The 17,087-nt window shown below is 42.3% G+C and overlaps 1 protein-coding gene across 1 annotated transcript in view; it reads left to right on the top strand.

The window, feature by feature from the left end:
- Positions 1-17,087, top strand: part of LOC145390775 (sodium-dependent neutral amino acid transporter B(0)AT3) — a 58,044-nt gene that overhangs the window by 24,454 nt on the left and 16,503 nt on the right. The window contains exons 2-9 of the mRNA XM_080265576.1: positions 7,222-7,454; positions 8,127-8,366; positions 9,913-10,023; positions 10,640-10,881; positions 12,256-12,436; positions 13,599-13,800; positions 14,195-14,517; positions 14,984-15,184. Of these exons, the coding sequence (XP_080121702.1) occupies positions 7,222-7,454; positions 8,127-8,366; positions 9,913-10,023; positions 10,640-10,881; positions 12,256-12,436; positions 13,599-13,800; positions 14,195-14,517; positions 14,984-15,184 (1,733 nt within the window). The remainder of the gene's footprint in view (positions 1-7,221; positions 7,455-8,126; positions 8,367-9,912; positions 10,024-10,639; positions 10,882-12,255; positions 12,437-13,598; positions 13,801-14,194; positions 14,518-14,983; positions 15,185-17,087) is intronic.

Raw genomic sequence — 17,087 nt, 5'->3', positions numbered from 1 at the left:
CGGTCTATCTGTCTATCAGTCTGTCTTTCTATCCATCTATCTATTTTTGTCTGTCTATCTATCCGTCTGTCTATCTATCTATCGGTCTATCTGTCTCTGTCTGTATGTGTCGTCCATCTATCTATCTATTTGTCTGTCTGTCTACCTATCTATCTATCAATCTATCTATGTCTATCAGTGACTAATAGTAACCAAGGAGACTCAAGCCCGTATTCTCTTCCCCCTAACACCTCTTCCTGAGCGATTTATTTTCGAAACTAATCATCCCGTTTCTCTCCCTCTCTCCCTCTCTCTCTCTCTCTCTCTCTCTCTCTCTCTCTCTCTCTCTCTCTCTCTCAAGTAGCAACACTGGCGCCAAACTGATGCCCTGTTTTTTTTGTCTTTCTTTTTTATTTTTATTGTTGTTTTTCCCGTGCAAACCGGTCTGTGTGTGTGTGTGTGTGTGTGTGTGTGTGTGTGTGTGTGTGTGTGTGTGTGTGTGTAGCATCGTAGTAGTAGGTGTAGTTAGTAGTAGTAGTAGTAGTCTCAGTAGTGGTAGTGGTAATAGTAGTAGTAGTGGCAGTAGTAGTAGTAGTTTCAGTAATAGTAGTAGTAGTAGTAGTAGTAGCAGTAATAGTAGTAGTAGTAGCAGTAGTAGTAGTAGTGGTAGTAGTAGTAGTAGTTGCAGCAGTAGTAGTAGTAGTGGTGGTAGTAGTAGTAGTAGTGGCAGTAGTAGTAGTAGTAGCAGTAGTAGTAGTAGTAGTAGTAGTAGTAGTAGTAGAGTTCTAGGAAGTAAGGAAGCAGAACTTTGTGTGTGTGTGTGTGTGTGTGTGTGTGTGTGTGTGTGTGTGTGTGTGTGTGTGTGTGTGTGTGTGTGTGTGTGTGGAGTTTTACATTTTCTTTCATCTTTGTAGTTTTACTGGACAAAGGAAACGTGTGGTACAGGAGGCAGGAATGAGTCTCCTTGGTTACTAGCCAAATCACACCTCCCTGTAGGAAGTTTCAATGGGTGTGTCAGTAGTTTTTATTGTTATTATTATTATTATTATTATTATTAAAAAGTAAATTGCAATCAGATAGACGGCGTTCTGATTATTATTATTATTATTATTATTATCATTATTATTATCATTATTATTATTATTACTCACCATCCACTCACTCGATGTAGTGCTGCTATCGGGACTGCCCTTTCCTCTCCTCCATCCTTCTTTCCTTCCATCCTTTTCTGTCTTTCCTTCATTCTTTCCTCTTCCTTCTGCCTGTGGGTGACTCTACACTGAGTGACAAGCCAAATGGTTTCCTGTACACCAGGAAACCATTTACTACGCTGGGTGGTAACCATATAACCAAATTATGGCGCCTGGTGGTTTAGTGGGTAATTACGGCGCTCCAATCGGATTGAGCCGGTGAAGGTTTATATCCAAGGGGTGGTTGGGGTTTATTGCTCATGTAATGCCACTCAGGGATGAGTGAGGCTGGCCACTCTCATCTTAAATGTCAGGACCAACTTGCCTAGCCCAGGGCTCCTACGCTTCTCGTGGGGCAACGTAGAATTGGATGATGGATGAATGGATTATTATTACTATTATTATTATTATTATTATTATTATTATCATTATTATTGTTATTATTATTATTATTCCTGTAGTTTATTATTATTATTATTATTATTGTTATTATTATTATTATTATTATTCCTGTAGTTTATTATTATTATTATTATTATTATTATTCCTGTAGTTTATTATTATTATTATTATTATTATTATTGTGTCAGGTTAGTAGGCCAGTTGCTCTGTTTGTATAGCCAAGAACTACTTAAGGGAAAATGCAGTAACTATCATTATTATTATTATTATTATTATTATTATTATTATTATTATTATTACTGATGTCTTTCTATTCTCAGACTCTTTTCAAGCTGTCACTTTTTCTCTTCTTTCCTTCTTTCTTTCCTTCCCTCCTTCTCTTCCTCCCTACCTTTCTCCCCCCCCTCCTTCCCTCCTCTCTCACCTCCCTCTTTCCTTCTTTGTCTTTTCACTTATTCTCCCTCCCCCCCTCCATTCTCTCCCTCTCCCTCTCTTCTTTCCTCCCTCCCTCCCACTTCTTCCCTCCCCTCTTTCCTCCCTCCCTCCCACTTTTCCCTCCCTTCCTCCCACTTTTCTCTCCCTCCCTCCCTGGCACCAGAACATTTATAGATATCTAAGTATATGCTCCTTGTCTCTAGGTTCTCTCTCTCTCTCTCTCTCTCTCTCTCTCTCTCTCTCTCTCTCTCAAAAAATAGCATTCCTTCATATCCTCTCCTTCGGTATTTCCCATTTCTCTCTTTCTCCTTCCTTCACTCCCTCCTACCTTCCTTCCCCCCTTCCTTCCTTCCTTCCCTCCTTCCTTCCCTCCCTACCTCCTTCCTTCCCTTCCTCCTTCCTTTCCTTCTTTCCATCCCTCCTTCCTTTCTTCTCCTTCCTTCGTTCATTCTTTCCTTCCTTCCTTCATTCATTCATTCATTCTCCCCTCCTTCCTTCCTACATTCCTTCATTCTTTCTCTACTTCCTTCCTTCTTTTCCTCCTTCCTTCACACCCTTCATCTCGTTCACTTTGTGTGTGTGTGTGTGTGTGATTGAATGTGCACTCATGGATATACATATGTGTGTGTTTCTTCACTGCTATGTATGTATGTATATATGTATGTCAGTGTGTACAATGTATGTGTGTATGTATATATGTATGTCTATATATAATGTATCTATGTATGTATGTAATATGTGTGTATGTAATTATGTATGTATGTAGTCTGTGTATTTTATGTATGTATGTATGTATGTAGACTTGTGTGTATGCACGTATGTATGTATGTATGTAGTTTATGTGTGCATGTCTATGTAGTCTGTGTATGTGTTTGTATGTATGTATGTATGTAATTATGTATGTGTGTATGTATGTATGTATGTAATTATGTATGTATGTATGTATGTGTGTATGTATGTATAACCACAGTACAGGCTTAATCACTGAGCTGCGGGAATAAGGTGTACATAAGGACGAAAACCCCATGCACAGAAGCTCCCTAACGCCTGTACAGAAGCGATTTATTTTACAACTTGATAATTAAACGTTCCTTTGTACTGTAGTCCTTTCTGCATGAGAGAGAGAGAGAGAGAGAGAGAGAGAGAGAGAGAGGATGAAGGGAGTCATTGAGAAGTGTATGTATGTATGTGCGTACGGATATCCTGTGTCTGTCTCTATGTATTTATAAGTGTGTATGTGTGTGTCAGTGGGTGTGTGTTATTTGTGTAGGTCAGTATGTATGTACGTATGGATATCGTGTGTGTGTGTGTGTGTTTGTGTGTGTGTGTGTGTGTGTATTGTCTCACCTACCCAACGACCTACGTAAAAATCGAACCCGGGTCTTTAAGATTTCTTGGCCAGCAACCTGCCTACTCCACCCACCCACGGAGAGAGAGGGAGAGAGAGATAGAGAGAGAGAGAGAGAGAGAGAGAGAGAGAGAGAGAGATTGTAATAATAGTAATAATAATAATAATAATAATAATAATAATAGTGATAATAAGTGATGAAGATGGTGATGATGATAGTAGTCGTAGTAGTAGTAGCGGCAGTAGTAGTAGTAGTAGTAGTAGTAGTAATAATAATAATAATAATAATAATAATAATAATAATTGTAATACCTAATAATAATAATGAGTTTACAATTTTAGCTCGCTGTGTGTGTGCGTGTGTGTGTGAGAGAGAGAGAGAGAGAGAGAGAGAGAGAGAGAGAGAGTGGGTGAGTGAGAGAAACCATTCCTCTAAAAGACACTCTCTCTCTCTCTCTCTCTCTCTCTCTCTCTCTCTCTCTCTCTCAAAACCCGGAAGGATTATTAGGTTTCGGTGCCAAGAAAATAAATGTTGATTGTCCTGGAGAGAGAGAGAGAGAGAGAGAGAGAGACCGCTAGTAACCCATTTTTCCACAACTACGCATTTCTACATGTGTGAAGAGAGAGAGAGAGAGAGAGAGAGAGAGAGAGAGAGAGAGAGAGAGAGAGAGAGAGAGAGAGAGAGAGAGAGAGAGAGAGAGAGAGAGCATGTTTCAGTGCATGTGTATAATGTGTTTGTGTGTGTATTAGTGTATCTGTTTGTGTGTGTGTGTATTAGTGTGTGTGTGTGTGTGTGTATTAGTGTATGTATTTGTGTGTCTGTGTTGTATTTGGGTATGTGTATGTGTGTCTGTGTGTGTGTGTATTAGTGTACACATCATGAGTGTGTCTCTATTAGTGTGTATTTGTGTGTATGTATGTGTTTATATATATATATATATATATATATATATATATATATATATATATATATATATATATATATATATATATATATATATATCATCATCATCATCATCATCATCATCATCAGCCGTTGAGGTCCTCATACATATATCTATCTATCTATCTATCTATCTATTTATCTATATGTGTGTGTGTGTGTATTTACAGTTTCCTACATAATATCAATCTGAACATTTTTTTCTTTGAAAACTTAATGGTCATTTCACCTTAACTTGGCCCAGATTTTCGTCCTTATATACCGTGTCCTTTCCATAGCGCTGCTTCGTGACTAGCGTTAGATAGAGAAATGGTAGTTTTGCTCTCTCTCTCTCTCTCTCTCTCTCTCTCTGATTCGATTTAAAGTCTGCTTAACCAGTTTATGCCTCTCACTCTCTCTCTCTCTCTCTCTCTCTCTCTCTCTCTCTCTCTCTCTCTCTCTCTCTCAAGGACAGTACTTTATTGTATCTGAGAATATTGGATTATTGGGGCAATTGTGGTAGTTGTGGTGGTTGTGGTGGTTGTGGTAGTTGTGATAGTAGTGGTTGTGGTGGTTGTTGTGATGGTTGTGGTTGCTGTGGTAGTTGTTGTGGTTGTGGTAGTTGTGGTGGTAGTGGTAGTTGTCGTGGTTGTGGTGGTAGTGGTAGTTGTCGTGGTTGTGGTAGTTGTGGTGGTAGTGGTAGTTGTCGTGGTTGTGGTAGTTGTGGTGGTAGTGGTAGTTGTCGTGGTTGTGGTAGTTGTGGTGGTAGTGGTAGTTGTGGTGGTTGTGGCAGTTGTGGTGGGGTGGTATTTAAAGGGATTCTGCCTTGCCTACCGACATACCTACCTACCTACCTTTGACTTACGCACCTACTTACATACCTCCATCTCTACTTACATATCTACCTACCTACTTATCTACAGGTTATGTGTCATCTTACCTACTTACCTACCTACCTACCTAGCTGCCTACCTACTTGTCTACCTACTTACCTACCTACCTACCTAGCTGCCTACCTACTTGTCTACCTACTTACCTACTCAGCTTACCTGCTACCCACCCACTTATCATCGTACCTAACCTACCTACCTGCCTTCCTACCTACCAGGCTACCCAACTACTTACGTGCTCAATTATGTGTGGTTCCTGCTTGGTGAGAGAGAGAGAGAGAGAGAGAGAGAGAGAGAGAGAGAGACAGTGAGAGAGAGAAGCCTTACAACCTAGTACTTCCCTACCTGTGTGACTGAGTGACACCTGCTATGTATAATAATAATAATAATAATAATAATAGTAGTAGTAGTAGTAGTAGTAATGGTGGTCTGAGTAGTAGTAGTAGTAAGCCTAGTAGTTGTGGTGGTACCGGTAGTAATAGTAATAGTAGTTGTATAGTAGTAGTTGTCGGAGTAGTAGTAGTAGTAATAGTACTAGAACGGGTTGTAGTAGTTGTAGCAGTACGGTAGCAGTAGCAACAGTAGTAGTAGTAGTATTTGAAAGTAAATATAAAAAATAAAAAGACGTGCTTATATTGGAAGGATTGATGGAGTTGTAGGTCCCTTTAAGTGTGAGTCTTGAGTAAAATAAAAATCGTTTTAAAGATAGGAAGAAGAGAGAGAAAAAATTGCACTCGATAGTCTTTATTTAACCAGCAGAGCCACTTCTAGACTGAATAAAAATCGTCACTTAGTTGTCAGGATATTATAGTGTAAAATTTTCTTCTCTTGTAAGATTTAATACCGTCTTAATAAACCTTCTTTACGGTGCCAGTCCCTTTGAGCGCATCACGACCGTCCTTTGTCGGTGTAAACAGCTGACTCGTGTAAACACAAGTGGAGGCGTTCAATAGACGGACAACCTGCGCCATCTTGGAACTGGACAGATTTAATTTTTGGCTTTTAGGTTGATATATTAGTATTTTGCTGCCATTTGAAGTTACTAGAGGACTTGATCTAATATTATCTAATTTACCAGGCCCACAATATTGCAGACAAATATTCAAAAGCAAAGGAATGGAGAAGGTTTTGGTTCCAACATGGCGGACTTGCACCCTCTTCGTGGCGGCCGCTTCGATTTTGCTTCATAATAGGGTATTGTTTGAGGACTTGAATCAGAGACGCGTGGAGAGGAGGGTTTGGAGGGAAAGGAGGAGGGGTGGAGGTAAACACTGGAGGGAAGACAGAGAAAGGAGGTAGAAACTGGAGCGAAGAAAGGGAATGGAGGTAGAATATGGAGAGAAAAAGTGTTGCGAAGCCTACTGTACCACGACGTATTGGAGGGAAGGAAGAGAAAGGAGGTAGAAACTGGAGAGAAAGAAGGGAATGGAGGTAGAAAATGCAGAGAAAGAAGAGGAGTATGAAGCCTGCAATACCATGACGCCCCATTTGGCAGTCTACAGTGCAAATCTTAACAGGGTGTGTTCCCCCCGGCCCACATTCTCTGTCCCATTATCCCAGCCACTCTCTCTCTCTCTATTTGGGCATTTTTAATAGGAAAGATGAATTGATGATGGTGATGACTACATTCAAGTATTTATTGCATGTATTTTTATTGGGAAAGGGGGTGATGATGATGATATTGATGATGACGACATTGGAGTAATATTGTAATAGGTTTTGGGCATGGTGGTGTATCTTAAAGTGTATTAACCAAGATTTTAGCAGGAGTAGGATGGCAATAGTATTATTATTATTATTATTATTATTATATCATCATCATCATCATCATCGTTTTTACATCCATAGTTATAACAATGTTTCCATCACTTGTTAACATTATTGCATCTTATGTTTTCCTCATTATTATTATTATTATTATTAGTATTATTATTGCAGTTACATTAGTTATTTATTAATAATAGTTGATATTAACAGTTCATCTTACAATATTTCAAGACTAATCCATCCCAAACCATTCAACACCCTAACCATTTCTCCGTTTCCTAACCGCAGGTGCCTTCCTTATCCCCTACCTGATCATGATGGTCCTGGAGGGCGCCCCACTCTTCCTCCTGGAGCTGGGTATAGGGCAGCGGCTCCGGCAGGGCAGTCTGGGCGTGTGGAACCTCATCTCGCCGTGGTGGGGCGGCCTGGGTGTGGCGTCGACCATCGTTAGTTATCTGGTGGGACTGTACTATAACGTGATCATCGCCTGGTGTTTTTACTACCTGTTTAACTCCTTCAAGGTGAGTACGGGAAGGAGGGAAGAATTGAGGGTGGGTAATGAATATGGGAAGGAAGGAAGGAGGGAGGGTGGGAAGAAGGGAGGGAGGGAGGGAAGATGGGAAGGAAGGAAGGAGGGAGGATGAGAAACAAATATGGGAAGGAAGGAGGGAGGAAAGGATGGAAGATGGGATGGAGTGATAAAGGAGAAAGGGAGGGAATATGGATGGAAGAGTATGAGATGGAGTGATGAAAGAGGGAGTGAGGGAAATGATGGCAAAGAAGGAGGGAATGATGGAAGGTGAGAAGGAAGGAAAAAAGGGGGAAGGGTATATGGAGGAGGAAAGGATGGAAGGAAGGAGGGAGGGTACAAGAAGGAGGGAAGATGGGAAGGAAGAAGGAAGGGAGGATTTGAAAATAGTAGATGGGAAGGAAGGAAGCAAGGAGGGAGGGTCAGGTATGTGGAAGATGGGAAGGAAGGGATCTGTTAAGGAGGGATAAAAGCGTAGTAGGAACAGAAATAAAACAGAAGAAATTTTATGGGTGACAGAGTGACCTGGAGGCGTTTTGTCTGTGGCTACCCTTTGCAGGATTAGGGTGTCGGGCTATAGATGGATAGACTGTTTTCTTACACGTCTTCATATCATCTTTGTCGTGGTTGTTTTGATGTTATTGAGTCATTCTCGGTGTTTCAGTCGCCACTGCCCTTCTCCACCTGCCCGACTGAGTTTATCGAGGAACTTAACAAGACGGAGGAGATTGACGAGTGCGCGTTGAGCAGCGAGACGGCCTACTTCTGGTACCGTCAGACCATCGACGCCTCGGACAGCATCAGCGATACCGGCGGGGTGAAGTGGTGGATGGCGTTGTGCCTCACCCTCTCCTGGATCCTGGTGTGGCTGTGCATCATGAAAGGCATCCAGTCATCCGGCAAGGTGGGCACAGACGCATGAGTGACTCCCTCTTGGTGCCGATAGAGAGCCTGCATGTGGTGGCACGGCGCAAGGGCATCAGTGGCATTCACCCAGGACCCAAATCTCCTCATACAGTATGCCACTGAAGCTCACCTCTTGATAATAGCTAACTCCCTTTTCTGGTTGACCAAGAGCCTGCATGTGGTGGCACGGTGCATCCCGGGTGGTGCATCTGTGGCATTCACCCAGGAGCCAAATCTTATCCAGTATATCCCTGCACCTCACCTCTGGATAATAAGGATCCTGGTTTGACCGTGGTGGGATGCTGTCTGCCACAAGGGGCGTCGGATCCCTACACGGTGCATGTATTGTACTGAATCTGCAGGACGGCACCACAGAACCAGATGCTTACCTGTCATCAGTGGGTCCACCTGGCCACACAGACCAGGGCTAAGCAACAACAACAACAACAACAACAACACCCTTTCAATCCCTTCCCTGTGATGATGTATTGATCCATCCATCCATCCGTCATCCAATCCTACATTGCCCCATGAGGAGCGTAGGAGCCCGGGGCTAGGCAAGTTGGCCCTGACATTTAAGATGAGAGTGACCAGCCTCACTCATCCCTGAGTGGCATTACATGAGCAATCAACCCCAACCATCCCTTGGATATAAACCTTCACCGGCTCAATCCGACTGGAGCGCAGTAATTACCCACTAAACCACCAGGTGCCTGATGTATTGATAATGGTGATTAATAATTTCTTCTCACACATGTACAAAAAAAATATCAAATGCACTGATTATCACATTTGGACATTAGTAAGCAATAAATTCTTCTCATACATGCAAAAAATAAATAAATAAATAAATAAATCAGAAAATAAGAACAGCCAAACCTGCACTATATCACTTAAAAAAAAAAAAAAGAGGAAAAGTTTTTTTTTTTAATTGGAATTTTGGATTTGAGAGTTTATAACATACAAAGTTTATTTATTTATTTTTTTTTTTATTTTTTATTTTTTTTGAATAAGGACAATATTTGCATGTTTATTTCTGTGATGGCGTCTTTGTTTTTTCTCTCAATAGATTCCTAAGATAGTCCAATCAGTACATCAATCCATGTCATTTCATAGTACTGTATTGGACCAGTGTGTGTGTGTGTGTGTGTGTGTGTGTGTGTGTAGTTGATATGAATTAAATAATAATACTGCAATAATAATAATAATGATAGTAGTAATAATAATAATAATGATGATGATGGTCATAATAATAACAGTAATAATAATAATAATAATAATAATAATTGCGCAGTTGACCCTTGTGCGGTGTGGTGCGGTGAAGATCTGTCCGTTCTCCCCTTTGGGGCTAAGATGCGAATGAATGTGTTTGAATGGATGAGTAAATGGGGAGTGTGTCGTCCTGTCTCGGCTACCTCCCTTTCCTTGGGGGAAGCAGCCTAGGTATATAGATAGATAGATAATAACTAATAAAACTCATCAATCCTGGTACCACTTCTACTATACCTACTCCTGTAACTCATACCTGCTGGTCTGTCCCGCAGGTGGTGTACTTTACCGCCTTGTTCCCGTACTGCATCCTGGTCATCTTCTTCGGCAGGGCAGTCACGCTGAAGGGCGCCTGGGAGGGGCTCAAGCACATGTTCACCCCTGATGTACGTACACTAATTGCTCTTGTGTGTCATTTTAGGCCCGGTTTAAGGGATGTTATTCTTTGTGTGAGAGGCAGATCAAAAAAGACCTGGCTGAAGTGAGTTTTCTTTACTGAGTGAGTGAGTGAGGCATAAATTGGTTAAGTAGACTCTAAATCGAATCAGAGAGAGAGAGAGAAGCCAAAACTACCATCTCTCTGTCTAATGCTAGTCACGAAGAAGCGCTATGGAAAGGACATGGTACATAAGGATGAAAAAGAAGAATAGGGAGGCTGCCAGAGATTAAGCAGCATCGAGAGCCGCCATTATGTCACCGAGGCCGATGCATGCAAGAGCGTTGGAGTCTTTATATGTGATAAAATACCAATGATACAGCAGCCTGGCATGCAAAATTTTAAGGTGGGAAAAAAATGTAGTAGATCTAACTCCAGAATCTCTCAAAACTGTTTTTATGTATTAATTAGTTGAGTTTATATATTTATGAAATGAAAAGGCAGGGGACAGGGCGACATGGAGGCGATTTGTTGTTGGCCACCCCTTATGGGATTAAGGTGTCTGGCAGTAGATAAATGGATTTAATTATTACTGTACTTACTTGTTTCTTTTGCCCCCCAAACAGATGAGCAAGTTAATCAATCCTACGGTGTGGATGGACGCTGCCTGTCAGGTCTTCTACTCCCTGGGCCTGTCCTTCGGCTCCCTCATCGCCTTCGCCTCGTACAACCCGATGAAGAACAACTGCAAGCGTGATGCCCTCTTCATGTGCTGCATCACGGTCTTCACGGCCACCTTTGCAACCATTGACATCTTCGCCGTCCTGGGGTTCAAGGCCGTGGCAAATTACGAAAAATGCGTTGAACAGTGAGTGCGTGTGGTCTCTCGTCGCCAGCATCGTCATTGTTATCGTTGTCTTTGTCGCCCTCATCGTTGTAATCATCATCACCATCATTGTCTTTGTCATCATCATCGTCATCACCATTATCATCATCTTTGTCGCTGTGATTGTTGTTTTCTGTCATCATCATCATCATCATCATCATCGTCGTCTTTGTTGCCATCATCATTATCACCATCATCATCATCATCACCATAACCATAACCATCATTATCATCATCATCATTGTCATCATCACCACCACCACCACCACCACCACCACCATTGTCATCATCACCAGCATATCTTCATCTTTTTCATCCAGTATTTTTTTTCCCACATAAGGATGGGGTGAGGTAGGATCCAGAGAGCATCCATACTGATCATTAAAGCCAGATGTTGGGGGTAAAAAGGAAAAAAAAAAATAAATAAATAAATGAAGCCCCAACTGAAAGGCTGAGAGGAATGAGGATGCCAGTAGCTAGTTCTTTCTCTCTCTCTCTCTCTCTCTTTCTCTCTATGTATATATGTATCTTTCCATCCATTTAGTTTCTCTCTCTCTCTCTCTCCCTCTCTCTCTCTCTCTCTCTATGTATGTATGTATCTTTCCATCCATTTAGTTTCTCTCTCTCTCTCTCCCTCTCTCTCTCTCTCTCCCTCTCTCTCCCTCTCTCTCTCTCTTTCTCTCTTCCTCTCTCTCTCTCTCTCTTTCTCTTTCTCTCTCCCTCTCTCTCTCTTTCTCTCTCCCTCTCTCTCTCTCTCTCTCTCTCTCATCAGGCATGTGAGTGAATGGATGATGGGTTTCTCCTCCTGCCATCACATATGAATTTCACACGTATTTCTCTCCGCCAGCATGAATTTCACACGTATTTCTCTCCACCAGCATGAATTTCACATGTATTTCTCTCCACCAGCATGAATTTCACACGTATTTCTCTCCACCAGCATGAATTTCACATGTATTTCTCTCCACCAGCATGAATTTCACACGTATTTCTCTCCACCAGCATGAATTTCACACGTATTTCTCTCCACCAGCATGAATTTCACACATATTTCTCTCCACCAGCATGAATTTCACACGTATTTCTCTCCACCAGCATGAATTTCACACGTATTTCTCTCCACCAGCATGAATTTCACACGTATTTCACACGTATTTCTCTCCGCCAGCATGAATTTCACACGTATTTCTCTCCACCAGCATGAATTTCACACGTATTTCTCTCCACCAGCATGAATTTCACACGTATTTCACACATATTTCTCTCTGCCAGCATGAATTTCACACGTATTTCACACGTATTTCTCTCTGCCAGCATGAATTTCACACGTATTTCACACGTATTTCTCTCCGCCAGCAACATCGAGAAGTTCAACGCGATGCTGCCGACGCTGGTGAACCACACGGACCCGATCAACGTGACGGCAGACAACTACGAGACAGTGTGGCCGCAGATCTACCCCGTGCTGAAGAAACACTGGGAAGACGAGCTGCACCACCACATCAAGAACTGCAGCGTCACCGATGAGCTCAATCAGGTGGGTGGACGGTTGTGTGTTTGGCAGCAGGAGTGTTTTAGTGGTATACAGGGGCACTCACCATTCACTCACTCGATGTAGTGCTGCTTGCATCACCGATGAACTCAACCAGGTGGGTGGACGGTTGTGTGTTTGGCAGCAGGAGTGCTTTAGTGGTATATAAGGGCACTCGCCATCCACTCACACTGTGTAGCGCTGCTCCTGGGTGCCTGCCCTTTCCTCTCTTCCTTCCATCCTCTTCTGTCTTTCCTTCATTCTTTCCTCTTCCTTCTTCCTACGGGTGACTTTACACTCCCTCTTTTGTCTTTCTTTCATTCTTTCCTCTTCTTTCTGCCTGTGGGTGACTCTACACTGAGTGACAAGCCAAATGGTTTCCTGTACGCCAGGAAACCATTTACTATGCTGGGTGGTAACCATGTAACCAAATTATGACGCCTGGTGGTTTAGTGGGAAATTAAGGCACTCCAATTGGCTTGAGCCGGTGAAGGTTTATATCCAAGGGATGGTTGGGGTTTATTGCTCATATAATGCCACTCAGGGATGAGTGAGGCTGGTCACTCTCATCTTAAATGTCAGGACCAACCTGCCTAGCCGCGGGCTCCTACGTTTCTCTATGGGGTGACTTAGGATTAGATGATGAATGAATGAATCATTATTATCGTCATTATTGTCATTATCGTCAGCCTCTTCTCAAATGTCTGGACTGAGCAGCGTATTCCTGGCCCCGTGCTCTCCTGATGGGCCAGAATAGAATTAGGTGATGGATGGAGAAGTTTGAAAAACCTTGCCTTTGAACCTTGAAAATTTGAAATGTCCGGTATTTATTTCAATCTGTTTAAGTTTGGAATCGCTTTTACTGGTATTTGAATCTGCTGAAACGTCCTCTTTTTTTAGCACATACGGGTTTGAAATCTCAGGTACTTTGAATTTCACCCTGTTCTTCACGTTACAGGCTGCTGAGAGTACCGATCTTGTGTGAAATCTCGTGTACCTTGAAATTCACTCAGTTCTTCACGTTACAGGCTGCCGAGAGTACAGATTTTGTGTGAAATCCTGTGTACTTTGAAATTCACTCTGTTCTTCACGTTACAGGCCACCGAGAGTACATATCTTGTGTGAAATCTCATGTACTTTGAAATTCACCCTATTCTTCGCGTTACAGGCTGCCGAGGGAACGGGTCTGGCGTTCATCGTGTTCACGCAGGCCATCGTGGAGCTGCCTGGGTCCAACTTCTGGTCAGTGTGCTTCTTCATGATGTTGCTGGCGCTGGGTCTGGGGTCGCAGTTCGGCACCATGGAGGGCGTCATCACCAACATGTTCGATATGAAGGTGTTCGCCAGGGTGCGCAAGGAGATTCTCACAGGTGGGTCGGTTTGGCCTGGTTAGGGTAGGGTTGGGTAGGTTTGGTTAGGGTAGGGTTGGTTTGGGTAGGTTGGGTTAGGTTAGGTTACGGTAGGGTTGGGTAGGTTCGTTTAGGTTAGGTTAGGAGTGGTGGTGGTAGGTGGTGGTGGTGGTGGTGATGGTGATGATGAGGAGGAGAAGGAGGAGGAAGAAGGAGAAGAGGGTGGTGGTGTTGGTGGTGGTGGTGGTGATGATGATGATAAGGAGGTGCAGGAGGGTGATGATGATGATGGTGGTGGTGGTATTGGTAATGATGATGATGAGGAGGAGGAGGGGGATGATGATGGTGCTGGTGATAGTAATGATAATAATAATGATAATGATGATAATGACCAGCACCATACCAATACTTTCAGGTTGTGTGTGTCTCTCCAGCCTTCTCGTTGGCCTAATCTTCTGTACTGGGGCCGGGGAGTACTGGCTGGGCATGTTCGACACCTTCGCCGGTTCGATGGGCCTAATCATCATCGCGTTCTTCGAGTCTATCGTCATCAGCTACGTCTACGGCCACAAACGCTTCACCGACGACATCGAGAGAATGATTGGTCAGCGGCCGGGCCTGTACTGGCAGGCCACGTGGCGGTACTTGTCACCCATGACCATCTTTGTTGTGGTCGTCGCCTCTGTCTATTATCGCGCCACACACCCCCCAGACTACCCTGCCTGGAAGCCCGAGCTGGTGAGAAGGAGAGACTGTGTGTGTGTGTGTGTGTGTGTTTTGTTTGTGATTGGTGTGTGAGTGTAGTGATTGATGTCCAAGGTGAATGGTGTTGTGTATGTATGGTGATTGAGTATATGTCTGTTTGTGTGTGTGTATGTGGAGAGAGAGAGAGTTATTACTGTGATTGCTAAAATATATGGTTGGAAATTCAGGATGGAGAAATGACAATTTTAGGCCAAGTTAGAGTTAAAAGAGCATGAGAGAGGGGTGTGAGTTTGGGGGGTGGGGAGTGTACTGGCAGGGGACAGGATAATCTGGAGATGATTTGTTTGTGGTCACTCATTATGGGCTTAAGGTGTCTGGCTATAGATAGATAGTTAAAAATGGTACAGTATCACTTCCCAGCTTCACACAGCCACCCTGTATCACCTGAATCAGAGTAAAACAGGAATGGACTGGTTTTTACTCTTTATCATTTCCTCAGGGCAATGCAGTGAAGGAGGCATACCCGGGCTGGGCCATGTTTGCGTGCCTGTGCCTGCTGTTGGCCGGGTTCCTGCCCATCCCCATCGTGTACTTCATGCGCCGCTTCCAGTGCATCCGGTTCGACTCCGACATCCACCAGGCGTCCATCAAGCGCGTTGAAACCACCATCTCCACCCAGGGCATGATCAAGGGAGAGGAGGTGAGTTGGCAACGAGAGGGAGTTGGTGTGAGGCCATTTTATCAGGAGGAAGGATTGGTGTGGATTTATTAATGTGAGTGAGGTAATTGTGTTGAAGTGTAGATGTGGATTTATTCTGGTAAGGTAATTGTGTTGAAGCGTAGGTGTGGATTTATTCTGGTGAGTAAGGTAATTGTGTTGAAGCGTAGGTGTGGATTTATTCTGGTGAGTAAGGTAATTGTGTTGAAGCGTAGGTGTGGATTTATTCTGGTGAGTGAGGTAATTGTGTTGAAGTGTAGGTGTGGATTTATTCTGGTGAGTGAGGTAATTGTGTTGAAGTGTAGGTGTGGATTTATTCTGGTGAGTGAGGTAATTGTTTTGAAGCGTAGGTATGGATTTATTCTGGTGAGTAAGGTAATTGTGTTGAAGCGTAGGTGTGGATTTATTCTGGTGAGTAAGCTACGGTAATTGTATGGAAGTGTAAGTGTGGATTTATTTCGGCGATTGATTTGTTCCGAGGTAATTGTGTGAAAGCGTAGATGTGGATTAATTTTTCGTAACAGTGAGCGGTTGTCTCGAGGGGAAAAGATTGTGCATTTTATTATTATTATTATTATTTTTCGTCCCTACGTGTCAAGTGGGGTTGGTGGAGGATTAGTGCCCCTCCCTGTAAAACAATTAACTCAAAGCCCTTGACCACCCCGTTTGGGATACATGGCGTCTGGCAATGGATTATTATTTTTGTTTTATAAATATCTTAGTCATGTAATAATAGGAAGAGTTTTATTTTTTTTATTAGTCATGAGATTTTCCTTCCCAAGCAACTTTATATTTCTTACTGTGTCTAGCTTTGCACATGATTTTTTTTTAAGTAACAGATTTCCTCAGTATAGTTTGTGTGTGTGTGTGTGTGTGTGTGTGTGTGTGTGTGTGTGTCTAGTTTCACATTTTCTTTTTTAATAGATAACAGGTTTTCTCAGTCTAGTTTTGTGTGTGTGTGTGTGTGTGTGTGTGTGACTAAACCACCTCAGGCCAAGGTATGATCAAAAGAAAGGTGAGTTGGTGGGAAGATTAATTTGAATGGGGGGTTTGTAGGAAGGGTACCTGCCTAATTATTTTCCAAGCAATTTTTTTAGTAACTACAAACACTTCATCTTTCTCTACAGGTCATTTATTTATTTATTTATTATCATTATTATTATTACTATTATTATTTTTAGAAGGACAAGCTGTTTTCTTTTTCAATTTTATTTTTGAATAAATAAATATCCCTGGCTCTTTAATTTACTGCCTCAAACAGGTGTCCGGTATCATTTATTTTCCTGTCTTTATTTGTCAGGTGGATCTTTATTTTTATTCCATTTATTTATTTATTTTTCCAAGAGACAGTTTACAGAAGGAACACAAGCAGGGATGAGAATCTTTGAAAATCTGTTACCAAAAAATGAAATACCGATTGTCTTTATTTTCCTTATTGTCCGTCAAGCAGATCTTTATTCTTATCTTTATTTCTTTATTTTTCTGAAAGCCAGTTTACAGGAGGAAAACATGGAGGGGTGAAAAACTTTGAAAATCTCGTACAAAAATTTGAAATGTTGATTATTGTCTTTTCAAATTATGCGTTTTTTCTCCATAGACTTTTGTATCTATTTACGGATCTGTATTGAGGTGATGTAGACCGAGGATGAGGTGGAAGGATGGGGTGGAGGGGTGTATGAGGGAGGATGGGGTGTGAGTTGGAGAGAGGGCAACGTGATAGTGGAGGGAAGGGTGACATGGAGGTGATTGGTTTGTGGCTGCTCCTTCTGAGATTTAGGTTCCTTGCCAGAGATAAATAGACAGATAGACACAAATAGATAGATAGATAGACATTTTGATAGCACTTTGGCCTCAAAATAAATGAGTTAGTTAAATTGTAAAGGTT

This window comes from Coenobita brevimanus, chromosome 15 (assembly GCF_032717465.1).
Source record: "Coenobita brevimanus isolate Jiangsu-jjx chromosome 15, ASM3271746v2, whole genome shotgun sequence".
Taxonomy (NCBI): Eukaryota; Metazoa; Arthropoda; class Malacostraca; order Decapoda; family Coenobitidae; genus Coenobita; species Coenobita brevimanus.
This window is presented reverse-complemented; position numbering and strand designations above follow the sequence as displayed.